We start from the raw sequence: 17,751 nt of genomic DNA, 5'->3' as shown, positions 1-17,751 counted from the left end.
AAACGGGACTCATCGGACCAGACAACCTTCTTCCATTGTTCCAAGGTCCAGTCCCACAGCAGGGTGTGATGCCCTGTGTGTTGTGAGACATTCCTCCTGTAGCCATCATTAAAATTTTCTGTGACTTGTGCCACAGTATAGCTGTCTGTCAGTTCGAATCAGATGAGATAGCCATTGTGGCCCTTAGCTCTTCAAACCCAGTCGTCTGGCCGTAACGTTTTGGCCCTTGTCAAAGTCGTTCAGGTCTTTACGGCTGCCCGTTTCTACCACATCCAGCACATCGACTACGAGAACCAACGGTTTGCTTACAGTCTAATATATCCCTGATGTTGACATGCGGTGTTGTTATGAGATAATCAACGTTATTCGCTTAGTTTGTGAGTGTAATATTTTGGCTCATCAGTGTATATAGTGCCCTATAAACAATGTGTTTATGACACCAACTCATTTTTGTCAGAAGGTCTCGACTATTCCAGAGGGTTTGAAAAAATTTATTCTGGTAATTCATTATTGCTTAAAATTGTGGGCCGGGAGGTTATAGGTATACTCAATGATCACTTTATTACACATTATTAGGTAGACGTGTACACCAGCTCGTTAATGCTAATCAGCCAATCATGTGGCAGCAACTCTCTGCATGGCGACAGTTGTTGTTCAGACCAAGCATCAGAATGGGGGAATTGTTTTTATGTAAGTGGCTTTCACTGCAGAATGATTATTGGTGCCAGACAGGGTGGTTTGAGTATCTCCTGGGGTTTTCATGCACAACAGTCTCTGGAGTTTATATAGAATTTTGCGTAAACAAAAAGCATTCAGTGAGCCTTCTGTTGGAGCCCTGTTAATGAAATCAGAGGTCAGAGGAGAAGGGCCAGACAGGTTCAAATAACCACACATCACAACAGTGGTATGCAGAAGAGCATCTCTGAACACACCATGTTGATCCTTGAAGTCAATGGGCAACAGCAGCAGAAGATCAATAACTCAGATAAGTCTAGTAAATACCTACTGTTATAAAATAAAAAATGTCACTGAGCGTATGTAATTATATAATTGTTTCCCCTTTCATAGTTAATTTGCGAATAATAAAGTGAGTGGAAAGATTTCACAAGCATGTAATTTAGTTTTTCTATTAAAATGGGAAGATCAGATGTTCAGGACTGGTTTTTTACTACCCCATTACATAACTATATTATACCCAATTCTAATCCTCTCAGACAATGGAGTGTGCAGTTGAGCTAGATCCTATGCCCTATTTTAGCTTGGGTTTACAAACATTGTAATGCCAAGGCCTGCTGAAATGACTTCCCTCTTTTTAAGGACCTCCTACCAAATTAAGTAGTTGGTAACTTTCCACACAGTGAGTGACTTGCACACATACGTGGAAGCAAGTCCAAAATGTGATTTTTATATACTGTGGATTCGGATCATACATAGGCTATATCTAGTACAATATGATGATTGGTATTACAGTGTTCACAATACTACCAAGGATGGTTCATCCAGACACAGTTTATTGTATAATTAATTGTATTTTGACGATCAGACACATATTATCTTCTCCTTTTATAGAGCAGACACCTTTGTTGATATGTTTTTACTATAACCTCACATTTGTCATATTTGAATTTGTACAGCACATTATACCTGGACATTCAGTTGAAGATGTATGGCCCCAAAGTGTGCAATGTGTAGCAGTCAGATCTCAGATGCCCTCTCGTGGTAGAATGTGGCAACTGCATTCATGGGGAGACTGATGAGAAGAGATTGGTCTCCAGATTTGATTTATGGAAACCAGTGTGACTGTACATGTGTCCCCCCCCCCCCCTGCTATGTTCTTGCATCTCATATGAGCCCTCTGATGTGCACCCTCCTTTCCTACCTCCCTATTATTGACTCTGCAATTCTCTCTCCCTCACCCTCTCCCTGTCTCTCTCAGGCTGGCCCTGCTGTGGTACCACACGGTGGTTCTCCCCTTCTTTGCGCTGGACGGCTCTGACATGCAGGGAGGCCTGCTGGAGGCCAAGTCCATCCTGCGGAGGAAGGAAGCAGAGTACCCACACTCATCCCTCTTCATGTTCTTCAAAGGCAGGATCCAGAGGTTAGAGGTGTGTGTGCTGGCTTCTACACGTACTGTCTCTGCTACAGGGGAACTGACCCAAATCTATCCTGGCTTCTACACGTACTGTTTCTGCCACAGGGGAGCTGACCCACACCTATCCTGGCTTATACATGCACTGTCTCTGCCACTGGGGATCTGACCCAAATCTATCCTGATTTATACACATACTATCTCTGCCACAGGGGAGCTGACCCACACCTATCCTGGCTTCTACACGTACTGTCTCTGCGACAGGGGAACTTCTGCACTTGTCCTGACTTATACACATATCGGCACTGCCACAGGGAATCTGACCAGTATCTTTCCTGACTTATACATACTGTCTCTGCCACAGGGGAACTGACCCATATCTGTCCTGACTTATACGCATGCTGTCTCTGCCAGACGGAAACTGACCAGTATGTGTCCTGGCTTATACATGTACTGTCTCTGCCACAGGGGATCTGACCAGTATGTGTCCTGGCTTATATACGTACTGTCTCTGCCAGACGGAAACTGACTAGTATCTGTCCTAGCTTATACACGTACAGTCTCTGGCACAGGGGAACTGACCCTCATCTAGGGAAGCCTTACCCAAAGTCTTTAGCTCTGTGTACCAAACCTCAGCGACAAGGTGGACTAAACATGCAATTTCCCCCCCATGATCTTCTAGTGTCAGATCAATAGTGCCTTGACGTCCTTCCATGATGCGTTGGAACTTGCTACTGATCAAAGAGAAATCCAGCATGTGTGCCTGTATGAAATCGGTAGGTGCAAGAGCTTTATTTCAATATTACAGACCGCATAAACCAAAGAACACTTCCAACATGCAGTTTATTTCATTTTTCTGAAGCCTTGTATGTTTATTGGGTATTTTTTATTTGAAGCAATATCAATTATACAATAAATACGCCTGTGCTTAGTCAAGCAACCTTCATCAGAAGTCGGTTGAAGCTGACATTTCTGTAGGGCATATACTGTGCCAATAATTAAATTAAATGAACATGACCTGTTTTAGGATTACATAAGATTGGCATCTTGCCACAGTTCATGCAAATATCGAATCAGCACAGACAGCACACAGCATGTCAAAAAAATGAAGTGGATTGGATACAGCTGCAGAAGACCAATAAGTCCTAAAATAGTAATAAATACCTAATTGAGTGTACGTTCCTATCATTTGGCAGATACTTGAATGCAGTGACAAACTGTAGTGGGGAGGCAGTGTTACTCGGGAATACAAAAATGCGGTATCATCAAGAAGGCACAGACCCATTCATAGTCACAAAGTGTAATATTTACCTAATAAACAAGAATCTGCGTTGTAAGAGAACTTAAAATTAGATGGATGACCTTTGACCTCTTATACAGCTATACCTATGAAATTATCCAAAAGGAAATCAAGGGAAGGAAAGAGAAAAAGAGGATAATAAACAGGGTCTGGGGAGCAATGGTGCAATCTGAAGAGGCAAGCCTTCAGTCTGTGTCAGAAAACCGGTGGGATATCTGCTGTTCTGACTGCAGTGGGACGTGCAGACGTGACCTAGAAGTCCTGACACATGGGCGGGGTGGTTGGAAAATGCCCAGAGAGGTTGAAGAACAAAGGGGCTGGGTAGGTGTGTAGAGTATGAAGATATTTTGAAGGTTTCACGGAGCTGTCCCTTTAGCTGCCCAGTAGGCTAGCACAAAGGTTTTCAATTTGAATGACCAAGTTAATACCCTGGCTGAACACTTTAATGAGGCTCATTCACTGGTAAGAGCAGGTCACTGACCCGTTTGAATTTATCGCCCAAGCTACAGCAGTTTGGCAGCAGGAAGGCCCCGATTGAAAAGCTTTCTGTCCTTGCTTTTAGGGTGGTGCAGCATGATCGAAATGAATTTCAAAGATGCGTACAAGTCCTTTGAGAGACTGAAGAATGAGTCAAGGTGGTCCCAGTGTTACTACGCCTACCTGACAGGAGGTGAGTGTCACTGCCACCTGGTTGGCTGGGGGCCTATTATTGTAGCATCCCAGGTTCAGGAGTACTGCCATATTCACACCACAAATTGGACTGGGAGTAGCAGGTGGAGGGGCATTTTACCAAATTTCTTTGTGAAGCACCATTTATTTTCATTGCATATTTAAATTTCATTATACTGGAATAAAGTTTAGACACATCAACTGCTGAGAACATGTGTTCAAAGTGTGCCAGGGAGCCACGGGAGACCTGGATGGGGCGACGGCTGTCTTCAAGGACGTTCAGAAACTCTTCAAGAGGAAGAACAACCAGATTGAACAGTTCTCTCTGAAGAAGGTGGGCATGCACACTAGTTTTTCAGCTTTGCTCTGTGTCCCGAAGAGTTTTATAAAGAATCTTTAACCGTCTGGTGTGATTCAAACGTTTTAGGAAACCACCATCTTTTGGAATTGTGATGTGCTAGGAGCTCATGCCCTATAGCAAAAGGGCACTTTTACCTCTGTTTGGAACTGTTCTGGCCTACTGCTGGGGTTGACTCTTTTTCCTGTGTGTGTGTGTGTGTGTGTTCAGGCAGAAAGGTTAAGGAAGGCTCCTCCTTCAGTGGAGTTGTGCACCCTGGCCTCCATTGAGGTTCTGTACCTGTGGAAGGCCTTGCCCAACTGCTCCACCTCCAAACTGCAACTCATGAGCCAAGGTAGGTCACTGATCCTCATCCCATACAAAGAGAGGGACCCCAAAAAGAGGAAATGATAGCTTCAGATGGAACACCACCTTTATTTGTCATTCCTTCCTGTAGTGGTAGAGAAAAGAGTTGTAACAGCATGCCAGAGCCATATATAGTCTTGTTTCTGCTTGCTGAGTAAGGTACTGTGACAAAAGAAAATTGGGTCTATTTAATTCAGTGTCATCCAGTAAGATTATTTTTCTTTGGATTTGGCTTGGCTTTTATAACCAGTCATACTTTTTAAGTAGCTTTTTTGTCTCCACTGCCATAATTTTTTAAGACTAGTGTTATTTTTGGTGTTTTTTTTTTACATTTTAAAGTTGTTGTTTTTGTCTGATGTACTGAGCATACGATGGTCAAGCTGAGTCAGAGTATGTGCTGTACCCCTGCTGTGGAGTTGTCGCTAGGTTTCCTTGCGAACACATGCTTATTTCACCATTTTAATTCTCCCCTCAGTTTTACTGGACGTGGAGGACCCCTCACACACAGGCCTCAGAAACCTGCTTCTTGGTGCCATTCACAAATGTCTGGGAAATACGAAGGATTCCATACAGGTAATTACAAAGTGGTTTCTTCCGGCGTGGTTCGATTTTGGCCAGATTGATACAGAAGACGATTTATCCTAATTGTATTACTTTAAATTCTGTGTATTTAAAACGGCAGTGTTTAACACAATCTTGTCTAAAGCAAGATGGTCCATGGCCCTGCTGAGTGGTATCTGGAATACAGTGGTTGGCCTACACCTTTCTATGGATTTCCTATAAGACACCTAAGTCCATAATGAGTTAATACTGAGCCTTTTCTGTTTCTCTGCAGTCATTTCAGCTGGCGGCCAGAGACGAGGCCGGGAGACAGAGCAACTCCTACATCCAGCCGTACTCCTGCTACGAGCTGGGCTGCATCCTATTGGACAACCCTGAGGTGAGGCAGGTCGCCCAGAGCCGTAACCCGCACCGCCCGGTGCAGAAGCAGCTGGGCGTGAAGAGTCGGTGTCAGTGTATGCAATTTCATAGATCTCCATCTGAGAGCATTTGATGGAGTTGTGTGTGGTTGGTGCATGCTTCCGTGGAGCCAACAGGATATTCACTTTTGTCATATTCACTCACTTTATTAGGAACACCTATACACCAACTAATCAGCTAATCATGTGGCGGCGGTGCAATGCAAAAGTCATGCAGATACGGGACAGGAGCTTCAGATAATGTTCACAGGGCAGCCTGTAGCGTAGTGGTTAAGGTAAATGACTGGGACACGCAAGGTTGGTGGTTCTAATCCCGGTGTATCCATAATAAGATCCGCACAGCCGTTGGGCCCTTGAGCAAGGCCCTTAACCCTGCATTGCTCCAGGAGATGATTGTCTCCTGCTTAGTCTAATCAACTGTACGTCACTCTGGATAAGAGTGTCTGCCAAATGCCAATAATGTAATGTAATGTAACGTCAACCGTCAGAATGGGGAAAAAATGTGATCTAAGTGACTTTGACCATGTTGGTACCAGACTGGGTGGTTTGAGTATCTCAGAAACTGCTCATCTCCTGGGATTTTAACACACAACAATCTCTAGGGGTTACAGAGGATGGTGCGAAAACCAAAAAAACATCCAGTGAGCAGCAGCTCTGCGCGCAAAAACGCCTTGTTAATGAGAGAGGTTAGAGGAGAATGGGCAGACTGGTCAAAGCTGACAGGAAGGTGACAGTCACGCAAATAACCACACGTTACAACAGTGGTATGCAGAAGAGCGTCTCTGAACACACATTGCATCAAACGTCCAAAAAGTGGATGGGCTACAGCAGCAAGTTAAAAAAAGAAAAAAAGTCTAATGAATACCCAATAAAATGCTTACTGAGTGTATAAATATGACAAAATATGTTAATATACAGTATATGCATATATAATACCTCATTTGTATACGGTCATAATAATGGCCATTAGTGGTGGTTGAGGCGAGTTTCCCCCTTATCACTATGCGCTGAATTGCTGGCTGGTGAGAAAAGCACAATACAAATGCAGGGAATTGCTGTATCATTATTAATGACCGTGAGTTTTCACTGTGCCATTACTCTTTGTTCCTGCAGACAGTGGGAAAGGGAAGAGCAGTGTTACTTCAGGCTAAGGTAAGAGTTTGTGCGGAATTATAGCGCTGCTGAAATACTGCTGCCCTGGTTTCCCTTGGGCAGGTCACCAAGTCAGCATCACTGAGGGCTTCAGATATTTAACCTCCTATTATGTTTATCAATTTGACCACATGCAGTGCTTGATGTCTCTTAAAAACCAGTTAACCTTTTTTTTTTTTAATCTTCATATGATTTTTCTCATTTTTGATTTTGGTGGGATTAAATATTAATGCTAATGCTATGTTTTCAGAAGTCAACTGTACCAACTTTGGGATTATTTTGACCCTCTGTAACTGTATAAAATGTCACAAAATATACAACAATTTCTATTTTTATCTTTGTGGATTTCTTTGTGGATGATTCGGGTGGCATTTTCCCATACAGGTGCCAACCTTGCACTTCCTCTACCTCAGGCTCTAAAATGAGATATTTTTGTGTATTTATGGGTAAAAGGCTAGTCATTTGGGAGACAAAAAGAAGGTGACACACAGTGTCCATTTTTATTTTGCAATAAGTTTGCATTTATTTAAACTGTTGGCTTATAAAGGTCATAAACTCTAAACATAATAGTAATGGTTAAGCCATTTGTAGGCCCCTATTATATTTAACGAGTAGTCTGGGGTTCTCTTAGAGATGTCTTTTTGGAAATTCAGCCACGATGAATCCAGAGGGACTTCATTTAGATGCTCAATGAATTTGTTATTGAAACACCGGGCCCGGAATATGCTGAAATGTGGTATACATTCTTCAGCAGTTTTCAGCTGTACACACCAGTGATTTGCATTATTTAAAGGTTAAAACGGTTCTATTTTTAAAAATGTTTAATTGTCCAGATAGGGAGGGAGGGTTTTCATCAGCAGTAGCAACTTCTATAGTCTGACCTTCTGTAGTCTTCTGTAGTCCCTGACTGACCAGTAGCAACGTCTGGTCAGTCAGGGACCTGCAGTGTCTCCCTCTGCCAAGCTTACAATTGTGGAAATTATATACATTGTATGCACATTTACCTACATTTTATGGAGCACGGGACATGCATGTCACTTCCTGTTCGCGTAGAACGGGGAATATGCTCTCTCATCCAACGCTGCTGTATTGTGTGTGTGTGTGTGTGTGTGTGTGTGTGTGTGTATGTGTGTATGTGTGTATGTGTGTGTGTGTGTGTGTGTGTGTGTGTCTGTGTTTTTTCAATACAGGAGGATTACGCAGGCTACGATTTTGAGAACAGACTCCATGTACGCATCCATTCGGCCCTGGCCTCTCTGAAGGAAGTGGTCCCACAGTGACTTTGCCGAATATCCCAGAATATCCATGAATATACATGTCCTCCCCCCTACCCAAACCCTAACCCAAAATGTGCACCGCCAAACCCACCACAAATTACAGGGAGCTTGGCTTTATCCACCAAAACCATCCAAACAGCAGTATGAATGTATGCGCAATTTCTGTGCTATTGTTTACCATATAGTGACTACTTTATTAGGTACACCTTTCTAGTACTGGGTAGGACCTCCCTTTGCCCCCAGAACAGTCCAAATTCTTTGTGCCATGGATTCCACAAAGTGCTGGAAACATTATTTAGAGATTCTTGTCCATGTTGATATAACATTACATAATTGCTGCAGATTTCCGCTGCACAAACATGCCAAAGGTGCTCTATTGGATTAAGATCTGGTGACTGTGGGAGGCCATTGATGTACTGGGTACATATGCAGTACTGTCGGTGTCTTACTTGTACCATTGTGGCATAATATATTGTTTACCATAAAGATGTTTTACAATTTTCCCGATTTATGCATTTACAGCTTAATCCTCTTTATGATTTATTTTATATTTGGATAATTACTGAAAGCAATGAGTTGTTTGTTTTCAGTTTGTAAACCAGTGGCATGTGCAGCTATAGAGACCTAGACACCTTACTTTATTTTCTCTTGTCGTCCTCCAGGTTGTTTAGCACGTCTGTAAATGTAATGCATTCCCATGGCTGAAAAGGGCAGTGGCAATGTGATCATGCTCCCCCCAAGCTAAAAATAAGATAGGCAATCATGAACAAGGTCTTTGTGTCCTCGACATGGTTATACATCACCGGAAGTATAGAAAATGGTAATATATGTGGCCCATGCCTCTTTTGGCCGTATTTTTCTTGCCATAGTTATGTTTGGAATGGGAGGACTTGACGGAAAGTGACCGAGGAAGAGTCTATTCTCTAATTCATTTTCTGATACTAGCGTTTGTTGTGCTGTGGTAAATATGCCCTTAAGTAAGCAAGTGCCAAATGCAAATCATGAGTGAGCCATCACATTTGGCTACCAAATTATCTTCTTCCCCGTGTTTTACTGTAAAAACCGAATTGTTCCTAATTGCAGTTTGAAAAACCCACTATGTGACAATGAGTGAGTAAATAGACCATTTAGCAGTCAGTATCACTAACAAGAAGTTTGGAAAGCTTCAGTTTCTCAACACATTTTTGAGGTTTAGATGCCCAACTGCCATGTGTCTCTTTTCTCTGACAGAACTTCAAAGCTTTTTTGGTTATGTTTTGCTGCACTTACAAGATAGTCTTCCCCCTACGTTTGTTCATAGTCATGGTCTTTTTATGATCTGTCAGTTAACTGTCATGTCGTTGATTTAGTAAGAAAAGCTGTGATAATCTTCTCAATGTTGTTTCAGTTCTCTGGAACAGTGTTGGATTCATAATGGAGTTCTGACCTGTTTATTTGGTAAAGCTGGGAAATCAGCAGGTCATATTTTACTGTTTTATAACCATATAAGACAGTCAGAAACCCATCAGATTATAACATATTTGTGTCACTGCAGGCTAATTAATTTTCATTGTCAGTGCCACTGTATTACATTGAATTACTTTTACTAAGAAACTACCTTTTTTTTTTTTTTTTGGACCTCAGTTTACGGAATCCAGTTCAGATATGCACACACAAAGTAAAGGCCAGAGATCCTTTGTGTCACTCATGGAATCCACCACAGAAAATAGATCTCTGTAACTTTAATCTCTCTGCGTCTCCAAAAAGATAAAGATCTTTTGGGGAATGTTGTCCATAGGTCATCTGTTGATGATATGATCCAAAACTTTGACTTTAAACTTTTAAACTATTACTTTATCTTACTCTGTAACATGTCACAATAGTATATGTACATACATACATCATGCAGCATGATGAACAATAAGAAGATTTCATAGTTTTATGAAATGTGTGCTCATCTTAAAAAATTTTTTTTAAAAATTAATGAAAAATACACTGCTGTTTGGTCAGTAGAAATTATAAGGACTTCTCAACATGCTCCTATTTATTAGTTGAATTTCTAATACTTACCAGTTGTGCAAGGATCCTTACACACTGCAACAGGTTGTTGAAATGTAAAACAAAATCTTCATCACCAATGGTTAATATAAAACTGGGCATTGATAACTGAACTATGCATGTTCTCCAGTCTCTAGTTATTCCTCAGAGCATTTGTTTCTGCAGCACTTTATTGAACAGTACAGTATAATAATGTGATTTATTGTGATTGGTTTAAACAGATTAGCAAACGTCTCTGGTAATTTATATGAAACTTCCATTTTACTCACCATAGTGTGGGGTTGTGGTCAATGTTGTCTGTCACCAGAAAGATGCATGTCCAGTTCCCCAGCTTTACTATGCCATTGTATCTTTGTAAGCAATTTGGATTATCCTCACTCATTGTCCAGCTGTATAAATGGAAAACATGAAAGCATAAGTTTCGCATTTCCCCTATGAAATGGTGTCTCAAGTAAAAATAGCCTGTAAAAACTGGTATGCATCTTGCTTAACTGCATTGACAGTGAAGCAGATCATGGATTATGTGACCGTTCCTTGAAGCAGCCATAGCATTTTTCACGGCAATGTCAAAATTAGCAGTCTGTACTGTAAAATAAAGTGTACTGATATTTCTCTATTGATGCTGGTTGACATGAATATGTACCAATATGGTTCACACTTTCAACTACTGTATATGAAAAAGAATGTTTACTGTATTATGGGGTGGGTTTGTATGATTTGTATTGTACACCTGTATGGCTCAATATTTATGGGGATCTTTTCTGTGTTAAGTAACTGTGATCCCTTCAATCAGGTGTGGCCACAGCTTCCTCTTTTTGGGGAGCGTAATTAAGATGCTTTTACTTTTCATGGATGAATTAAGATTATTTCAGAATTTTTATCCCCTTTATTTTCCTGAAGACATTGTTATATTTTTGGTAAAATGTGTTTTTTTTTTCTTATCAGACCACACTGGTGAAGAGTGCTGTGTTACCACAAAAAAGGAAGAGACAAATCAACAGGGTATACTTCTGCAGTTTTAAAGGCACTCTGAGGTGTGGCTACTGCGCAATAAATTCAGGATATAAAGAAGACTTCTGTCTTTCTGAGAAACACTTGTTAGGTTATGTCATTGAGAACTTGTTTAAGTGCGCAGTTTCATTTGTTAACAAATGTATTGGGTGAATGTAATGATTCAACCACCCTTTTTCAGTCTGACTTAAGGCAGGTAAATTGGAACCTGTGCTGCAGTATAACAATCTCCACCATATTTCACATAACGGTATGGTCCTTATGCAGCTCTACAATCTGTTTGGCAATGAACTGTATATACTGTAATGTATGAACAAACGTACCAGTAATACATTAAATTATCTTGCTTTTGGTCCACTGACAAAGTGGTGGAATAGAAAATGGTGAGGACAACATTTTGACTGGCAAATTTTACATTTTTACAAGAACTGGATTTCCAGGGATAAGCAGCAGTTTCCTATAGGAGCTGATAAGTTGTTTAGAAAGAATAAAGGATCAATGTTGTAAATCCACCTTGGTGTTGCTTGTGTTGTCTCTCAGGGCCTAACATTAAAATAGCACATGAGAGAAAGGCCCATTTAAGGTTTTATTTTATTTTTTTATTATTTTTTTAAATGATGTTCCAACTGCAAGTAGGATGCACAGGGAGCATAACATCATTACACAGCAGCTTTAATACATTCTTGAAGGATGGTTAACAAAACAGAACATCACACCGCTTTCCATTTCCACATGAAAGAATCATAAGCATTTAGAGACATCAAGATTTTTTTTAATCCTTTTCAAAAGCATTAATGTGCTTCAGAATGGTGAGAGCTAAAGCTAGCATGGTTGGAGTTGAAGCTCAGCAGACCAGTGTCCTGAAAGGAGCTGGTATGAAAGAATCTGTCATACCAGCTGCCAGAGGTTATATTTAAGTCAAATTTGAACAACTTTATTTTTCCTTAAGGGTCTTAAAGCATGGTACTTTTCTAACATACTGTTAAACTGTTAAAGAATGCTTTCAAAAATAGAAATGTTAATAGTTTATTTTTTATCAATTAACAAAATGCATGAACAGAAGAAGTGAATGAACTGAAGAAAAATCTAAATCAAATCAGTATTTGGTGTAACCACCCTTTGCCTTCAAAACAGCATCAATTCTTCTAGGTATACTTGTACACAGTTTTTGAAGGAACTCGGCAGGTAGGTTGTTCCAAACATCTTGGAGAACTAGCCACAGCTCTTCTGTGGATTTAGGCAGCCTCAAATGCCATACCATCACTTCCAGGACTCCTTGTTCTTCTTTACGATTGTGAAGGGAAGTAAGCATGATGTGTCTTTCATCTGCTGCACTAAGTTTCCTTGGCCGACCACTGTCTACGGTCCTCAATGTTGCCCGTTTCTTTGTGCTTCTTCAACAGAGCTTGGACAGCACGTCTGGAAACCCTGTCTGCCTTGAAATTTCTGCTTGGGAGAGACCTCTCCAGCTCCCGATCAGTGACCTCAAGGTCACGGTCATAAGAAACTCCAGTACAGAGAATCCAGGAATCCAAAAGTGGCATCTGCCGGCATCCAGGTTCAAACAGGCAGGAAATAGAGCGCAGACAAATCTCTGGTGGTGGCTGAGTCAGCTGAGGCAGAAGGCACTAGTGGGGTCTGTAGCAACAGGGCGTGCAGGCATAGGCTACTTCCTGGCAACTAGGGTCAACAACATCCAGGGCAAAGAGCGGGAACATCTCGTGGAGGAGGTACAAGACAGCAGGATGGTAAATGGCCTTTATCCAAAGCGCTGTACAATTGATGCTTCTCATTCACCCATTTATACACACACACAAACGCCGATTAGCTGCCATGCATGCCATGCAAGATACCAACCAGCTCATCAAGAGCATTCAAGGGTTCTGAATTTCTGTATGTTTAGACTAGGACTCGGAACAGTACTGTCCTCTCAGGTCCACTTTTGCACTTGTTCTTGTGTTTGATTTGCACTTTGTTGTACGTCACTCTGGATAAGAGCGTCTGCTAAATGCCACGTAATGTAATGTAATGTAAAAGTGTCTTGCTCTAGACCCCCACCAGTCTGGCTTCCGTCAGTGAATCACTTCATGCCGCAAGAGCTGCCTCCCTGTCCTCTGTCCTCATTCTTCTTGATCTCTCTGCTGCCTTTGACACTGGATCACTCCATCCTCCAGTCCTCCCTGTCAGCAACGGGGATCTGCAGCACAGCCCTGAACTGGATCAGGCCTACCTCTCTGATCGCTCCTTCCAGGTTGGCTGGGCTGGTACAGTATTGACACCTCGGCCCTGCTTTTTTTCCCTTTACACTCCTTCCCTTCGCTGTTATCACTACTCATGGTCTATCCTACCACTGCTACGCTGACAATACCCAACTCTTCATCTCATTCCCACCATCTGACACACAGGTTTCAGCCCGCATCTCTGCTTGCCTGAGTGACATCCAGAGCTGGAAGGACAACCACCATATAAAGCTCAACCCAAGTAAGACTGAAATGATCTTCATTCCTGCTCTTACCTCTCCCCATCTGGATCTCTCCATTTCCCGAGGGGATACCGAACTGATCCAATCGCCCTGTGCAAGGAACCTTGGCGTGGTGATGGACAACAGACTGTCCCTCTCCGAGAACATTGAGGCGGTGACCCGGTCATGCTGGTTCCTCCTATACAACATCACCAGACCTCTTCATTTGGCCACCACAGGCCGTCTGGCGCTTCCCCCTCTCCGAACTTCTACCTCCCCCTCACGACTACTGTCCGTTCTGACTCCACGATGGTAGAACAAACTCCCCGTGGAGGTCAGAACAGCAGAATCTCTTGCCATCTTCAAGCTGCACCTCTCCCCGTCCCTCCCTACCTCCCTGTAAACCTTAATTGTTGTCTTTACCTGTGTTTTTTACTTGTGTATTAGGATAATACCTTTGCTAGTTTTGTTTGGCTACGTAAGCAGTTTATTCATACATTTGCGTGTTGCGGTATTACTATGACACCTTAGTTTGTACATGATCAGCCTTTATAGTTGGCATCGTTGGCATCACCAGCAAGCATGTAAAGGGTGGAGGGACTCCAATGACCACAGTGCTTTGAATCAGGTAAGTGGGGAACAAACTGTCAAGCCCGTTGAAAAAAGGTGTGGTCTATAGTGAGTGTTACCCAGAATTGCCACTTAAATATAATCTTACACATAAATTAAATTTTCATTTGCATTTACATGAACAGGTAGGGAATTCAAGAAGTTGTACAGTCTGAGAGATGTGGATGGTATGATTATGTGGTCAGGTGAACAAAGGTATCTCATCTGAAAGTCAGCACTCTACAGCACAGCCCCCTCATCATGCAGGGGAAGTTATTTATTTTTTATTTTTTTGTGTTGGTCCAGAGAAATAGCCTCCTGCTCATCCTGAAATGTCTACAATCACTAAAGCTGGGATCATCAAATCACGGTCCTCAAGGTCAAAGGACTGTTGGTTTTCTACCTTCCCTTTACATTGGAGTCAGCTGTGAAGACAGTCTGGCCAATCAGTAGAAATAATTGTTCAGCTAATTACCTGGGAGAAAAGAAGACCAGGGCCCGATTTGGATTTGAGGACCAGATTTGATGATGGCTGCACTAAAATATACCTACTGCTTAGTTTGCCTAAAACCTAAATAGTATCTAGCATCTTATCAATCCTGGTCTTGAACCCCCCCCCCCCCACATGTGACCTCACTCTTCCTAATGTCTGTGCTGAATTTATCCTTTGCCAACTTTCATTTATGCCTCTTCTTGTTAACCAATCTCACCTTAAAAAATTGGCCGTAGTTCACATTGAAGCTTTTAAATTCATTAAAGGGATTATCAATAAAATGTCCCTTTAGTCTGCCTTTGCTAAACTTGAAGAAATTAAGCATCTATAGTGTTTCCTCATTCTTTGAACCGTTTCCAGCGCCTCTATATCGTTCTTTTAGTATGGTACCCAGAACTGCACAGTGGTCTGACAAGGGTATTGTATAAAGTGAGTATCCTGTGACATCCTGTTGGCCTTTTTTACTGCTATAGTACATTGGCTAGAACATGAAAGGCTTTGATCAACTATTACCTCCAAGTCCTTTTCATTTATAGCATCTAAAAGAGAGGAATTGCAGCAACACCCTCAAACCACAACATGCACTGTTTTGGAAAGTTGACAGTGACAAACGCGACAGAGCCTGCCATCTTTTCGTAGTGTTCTAGTCAGAAAATGTTTGCTGACCAGGTGACTTTATGAAATGTTGACTTTAGTGTTCTGCACAACACTATTTATATGTTTTGTCTTTTTGAAGTTTTCACTTTAGCAACCAACTATATTATGAGCAAGCAACTTATTTGGCTATGGTACTAGCTGGCTATTTAACTAAGATATGATAGTGCACCACAAACAATGCAACTGCAACTTACAGGTTGAGACAAATCAAGGTTTAGCTAAACACACATTATTCAACAGGTAAAGAGATAAAAAGAACGTGTAGCTGCCCAAATTGCACTCCAGACAAGTGATCACTGAAACTCTGTATTATGTACTTGACTATAATATATATGTATTAATATACAATTTCACAGACTCACGAAGAGACACAGAGACATGGTGGAACGCATTCTCATCTTTTACTCAAGGGAATAACAGGTTACATGGTACAGAGTCTTAACCATTGCAGAGTCGCCACCTAATGTTCACCATGCTAATAACCAGGGATATGAATCAATGCATACATAACACTCTGTATACTATTGCTTATTATCTAAATGAAGAATACATATCTAGTTATAAAATGATACCGGTTCATTATCGATAGCAACAAGCAAATGCACTATTAGTAAGCTTGGCGAATTTACACATATCTACCTGAGACACAACGCTTGTGCAACACTCGCTACTATGTTCGTATTGCCTCAGGTGGATATTTGTAAATTCGTCGAGCTAACTATGGCTAATTTGCTTGTTGCTACCGATAGCCAACTGGTATTGTTTTATAGCTAGATATGTTGACTTTGCTTGGATAATAAGCAATTTTATGCAGAGTTTCAGTGATAGCTTGTCTGGAGTGCAATTTGGGCAGCTACCCGCAAACAATTAGAATAAGCCCCCATGCCATTGGCTGTGGCAATTAGAACCAACTTTCAACCAATGAGTTTGAATTATTGTACAGCTGTGCTATGTTTTGGTACATAATGACGACCCATCGACTATACAGGTGCATCTCAAAAAATTAGAATATCATGGAAAAGTTGATTTTCCGTAATTAATTCAACATTGAAAACGTATCACAACTAGACCACAAGAAATACACACGCACATAATACAGGGTTATTTTAACATGACGGACTGGGTGTATCTGCAAATTTCTCACCCTTGAACTTGCCCAGGATTAAAGTATCTTTCCTCCTATAGACAGTACATAGAACTAATAATAATAACTTTGTGGAAGCAAACTTCTTCATATTATTTTTGTATGCCTACATTTCTACACAGCTCCTACAGCTTTTAAGCTAGACATGCCATTCCAACTTTATAATATTTATCTTGGCTGAGAGTAGATTGCTTGTGTAAAGCCTTATTTTGAGTGTACAATAAATGGCTGAGATATTCAACACATAATTGTAATGGTCATAATGGTAAACTTTACATTCTATTTTTATTCTAATTTTATTCAAATTTGACTTAATTTTAATAGAAATAATGTATTAATTAATCAAAGTTTTATTCATTCCTCAACATTTATTTTCTGATTCTAGAATAATGTATTCTACTAGTCTGTTTACAAACTAGGACTATTCTGCCATTCCAACAACTGCTGTAATCTGAAGATCGAATGTCTAAAACTGTGTGATCTCATATTTTCCGTGTTCAGTCAAACTCAGAGTAGATTTTTTGACATCTTTCTTAAGTTGCCGATCTTCTCTTTCCTCCAAGATTGACACCAACGTAGAGATTGTACTGTTTGGGTCCAGTAATTTAACAAGGGGAACATTGACTCCTGTCTCTTGAAACATGAGGTTCTGCAGAGTCATGGACACCATGGAGTCGACACCCAGAGCAGAGAGTGTAGTACCATCACTCAGCTCTTGAAGGTCTACATTGCAAGTCTCGCTGATCATGGTCCTGACATATTCCCCTGGTGAGGAGGGTGAAGTTGACAGTTGTACACTAGGTTCTGTTAGGCTGATGTTTCTCAGTTCTTCATCTACCAAAGCTGACAGACGCATTTTGAGGGATGTGTTTTGAGACAGCACATGCCTCCGAAGGTTTGTGAAGCTGAACTTGTACACAACCTGTTGGGCATTGTTTTGCAACAAACATTGCTCCAGGCCTTCATGAATTTCTGCTACTTGCATCACTGTCATTCCCTTAGTCTCCAAAAATCTCTGTAAAGATTCCTTGTTCAATAGGAGGTCGAGGTTCAAAGCCCCCCAGTTAATGGACTGTGCAGCCAGTCCAAGCCTCCGATAATAACAAAACATGTCCAGGAACGAATTGGCAGTGGCATAGTTTGTTTGAGTGGCATTGCCAATGAAAGGG

At 41.3% G+C, this 17,751-nt stretch overlaps 2 protein-coding genes across 3 annotated transcripts in view; one reads left to right on the top strand and one right to left on the bottom strand.

Annotated features, from left to right (window-relative positions):
- The window catches only part of LOC133127089 (tetratricopeptide repeat protein 39C-like), a 29,552-nt gene extending 15,941 nt beyond the window's left edge, over positions 1–13,611 (top strand). The window contains exons 7-16 of one of the 2 annotated variants that reach the window (XM_061239725.1): positions 1,937–2,105; positions 2,772–2,865; positions 3,952–4,059; positions 4,283–4,392; positions 4,627–4,750; positions 5,237–5,334; positions 5,597–5,701; positions 6,855–6,893; positions 12,622–12,966; positions 13,269–13,611. In XM_061239725.1, the coding sequence (XP_061095709.1) occupies positions 1,937–2,105; positions 2,772–2,865; positions 3,952–4,059; positions 4,283–4,392; positions 4,627–4,750; positions 5,237–5,334; positions 5,597–5,701; positions 6,855–6,893; positions 12,622–12,966; positions 13,269–13,580 (1,504 nt within the window). In that variant the 3' untranslated portion in view covers positions 13,581–13,611. Of the gene's footprint in view, positions 1–1,936; positions 2,106–2,771; positions 2,866–3,951; positions 4,060–4,282; positions 4,393–4,626; positions 4,751–5,236; positions 5,335–5,596; positions 5,702–6,854; positions 6,894–8,083; positions 11,731–12,621; positions 12,967–13,268 lie in introns of those variants that run through there. The other variant, XM_061239726.1, reaches the window with a different exon arrangement.
- A 3,437-nt stretch (positions 13,612–17,048) lies between these two features.
- Positions 17,049–17,751, bottom strand: part of LOC133126589 (uncharacterized) — a 61,184-nt gene continuing 60,481 nt past the window's right edge. Inside the window, 1 exon segment of the mRNA XM_061238933.1 lies at positions 17,049–17,749. Coding sequence (XP_061094917.1) covers positions 17,049–17,749 — 701 coding nt within the window.

The sequence above is a fragment of the Conger conger genome, chromosome 4, assembly GCF_963514075.1.
Source record: "Conger conger chromosome 4, fConCon1.1, whole genome shotgun sequence".
In the NCBI taxonomy this organism is placed as follows: domain Eukaryota; kingdom Metazoa; phylum Chordata; class Actinopteri; order Anguilliformes; family Congridae; genus Conger; species Conger conger.
The sequence above is the reverse complement of the archived record's forward strand: the minus strand, read 5'-3'. Positions and strand labels throughout refer to the sequence as shown.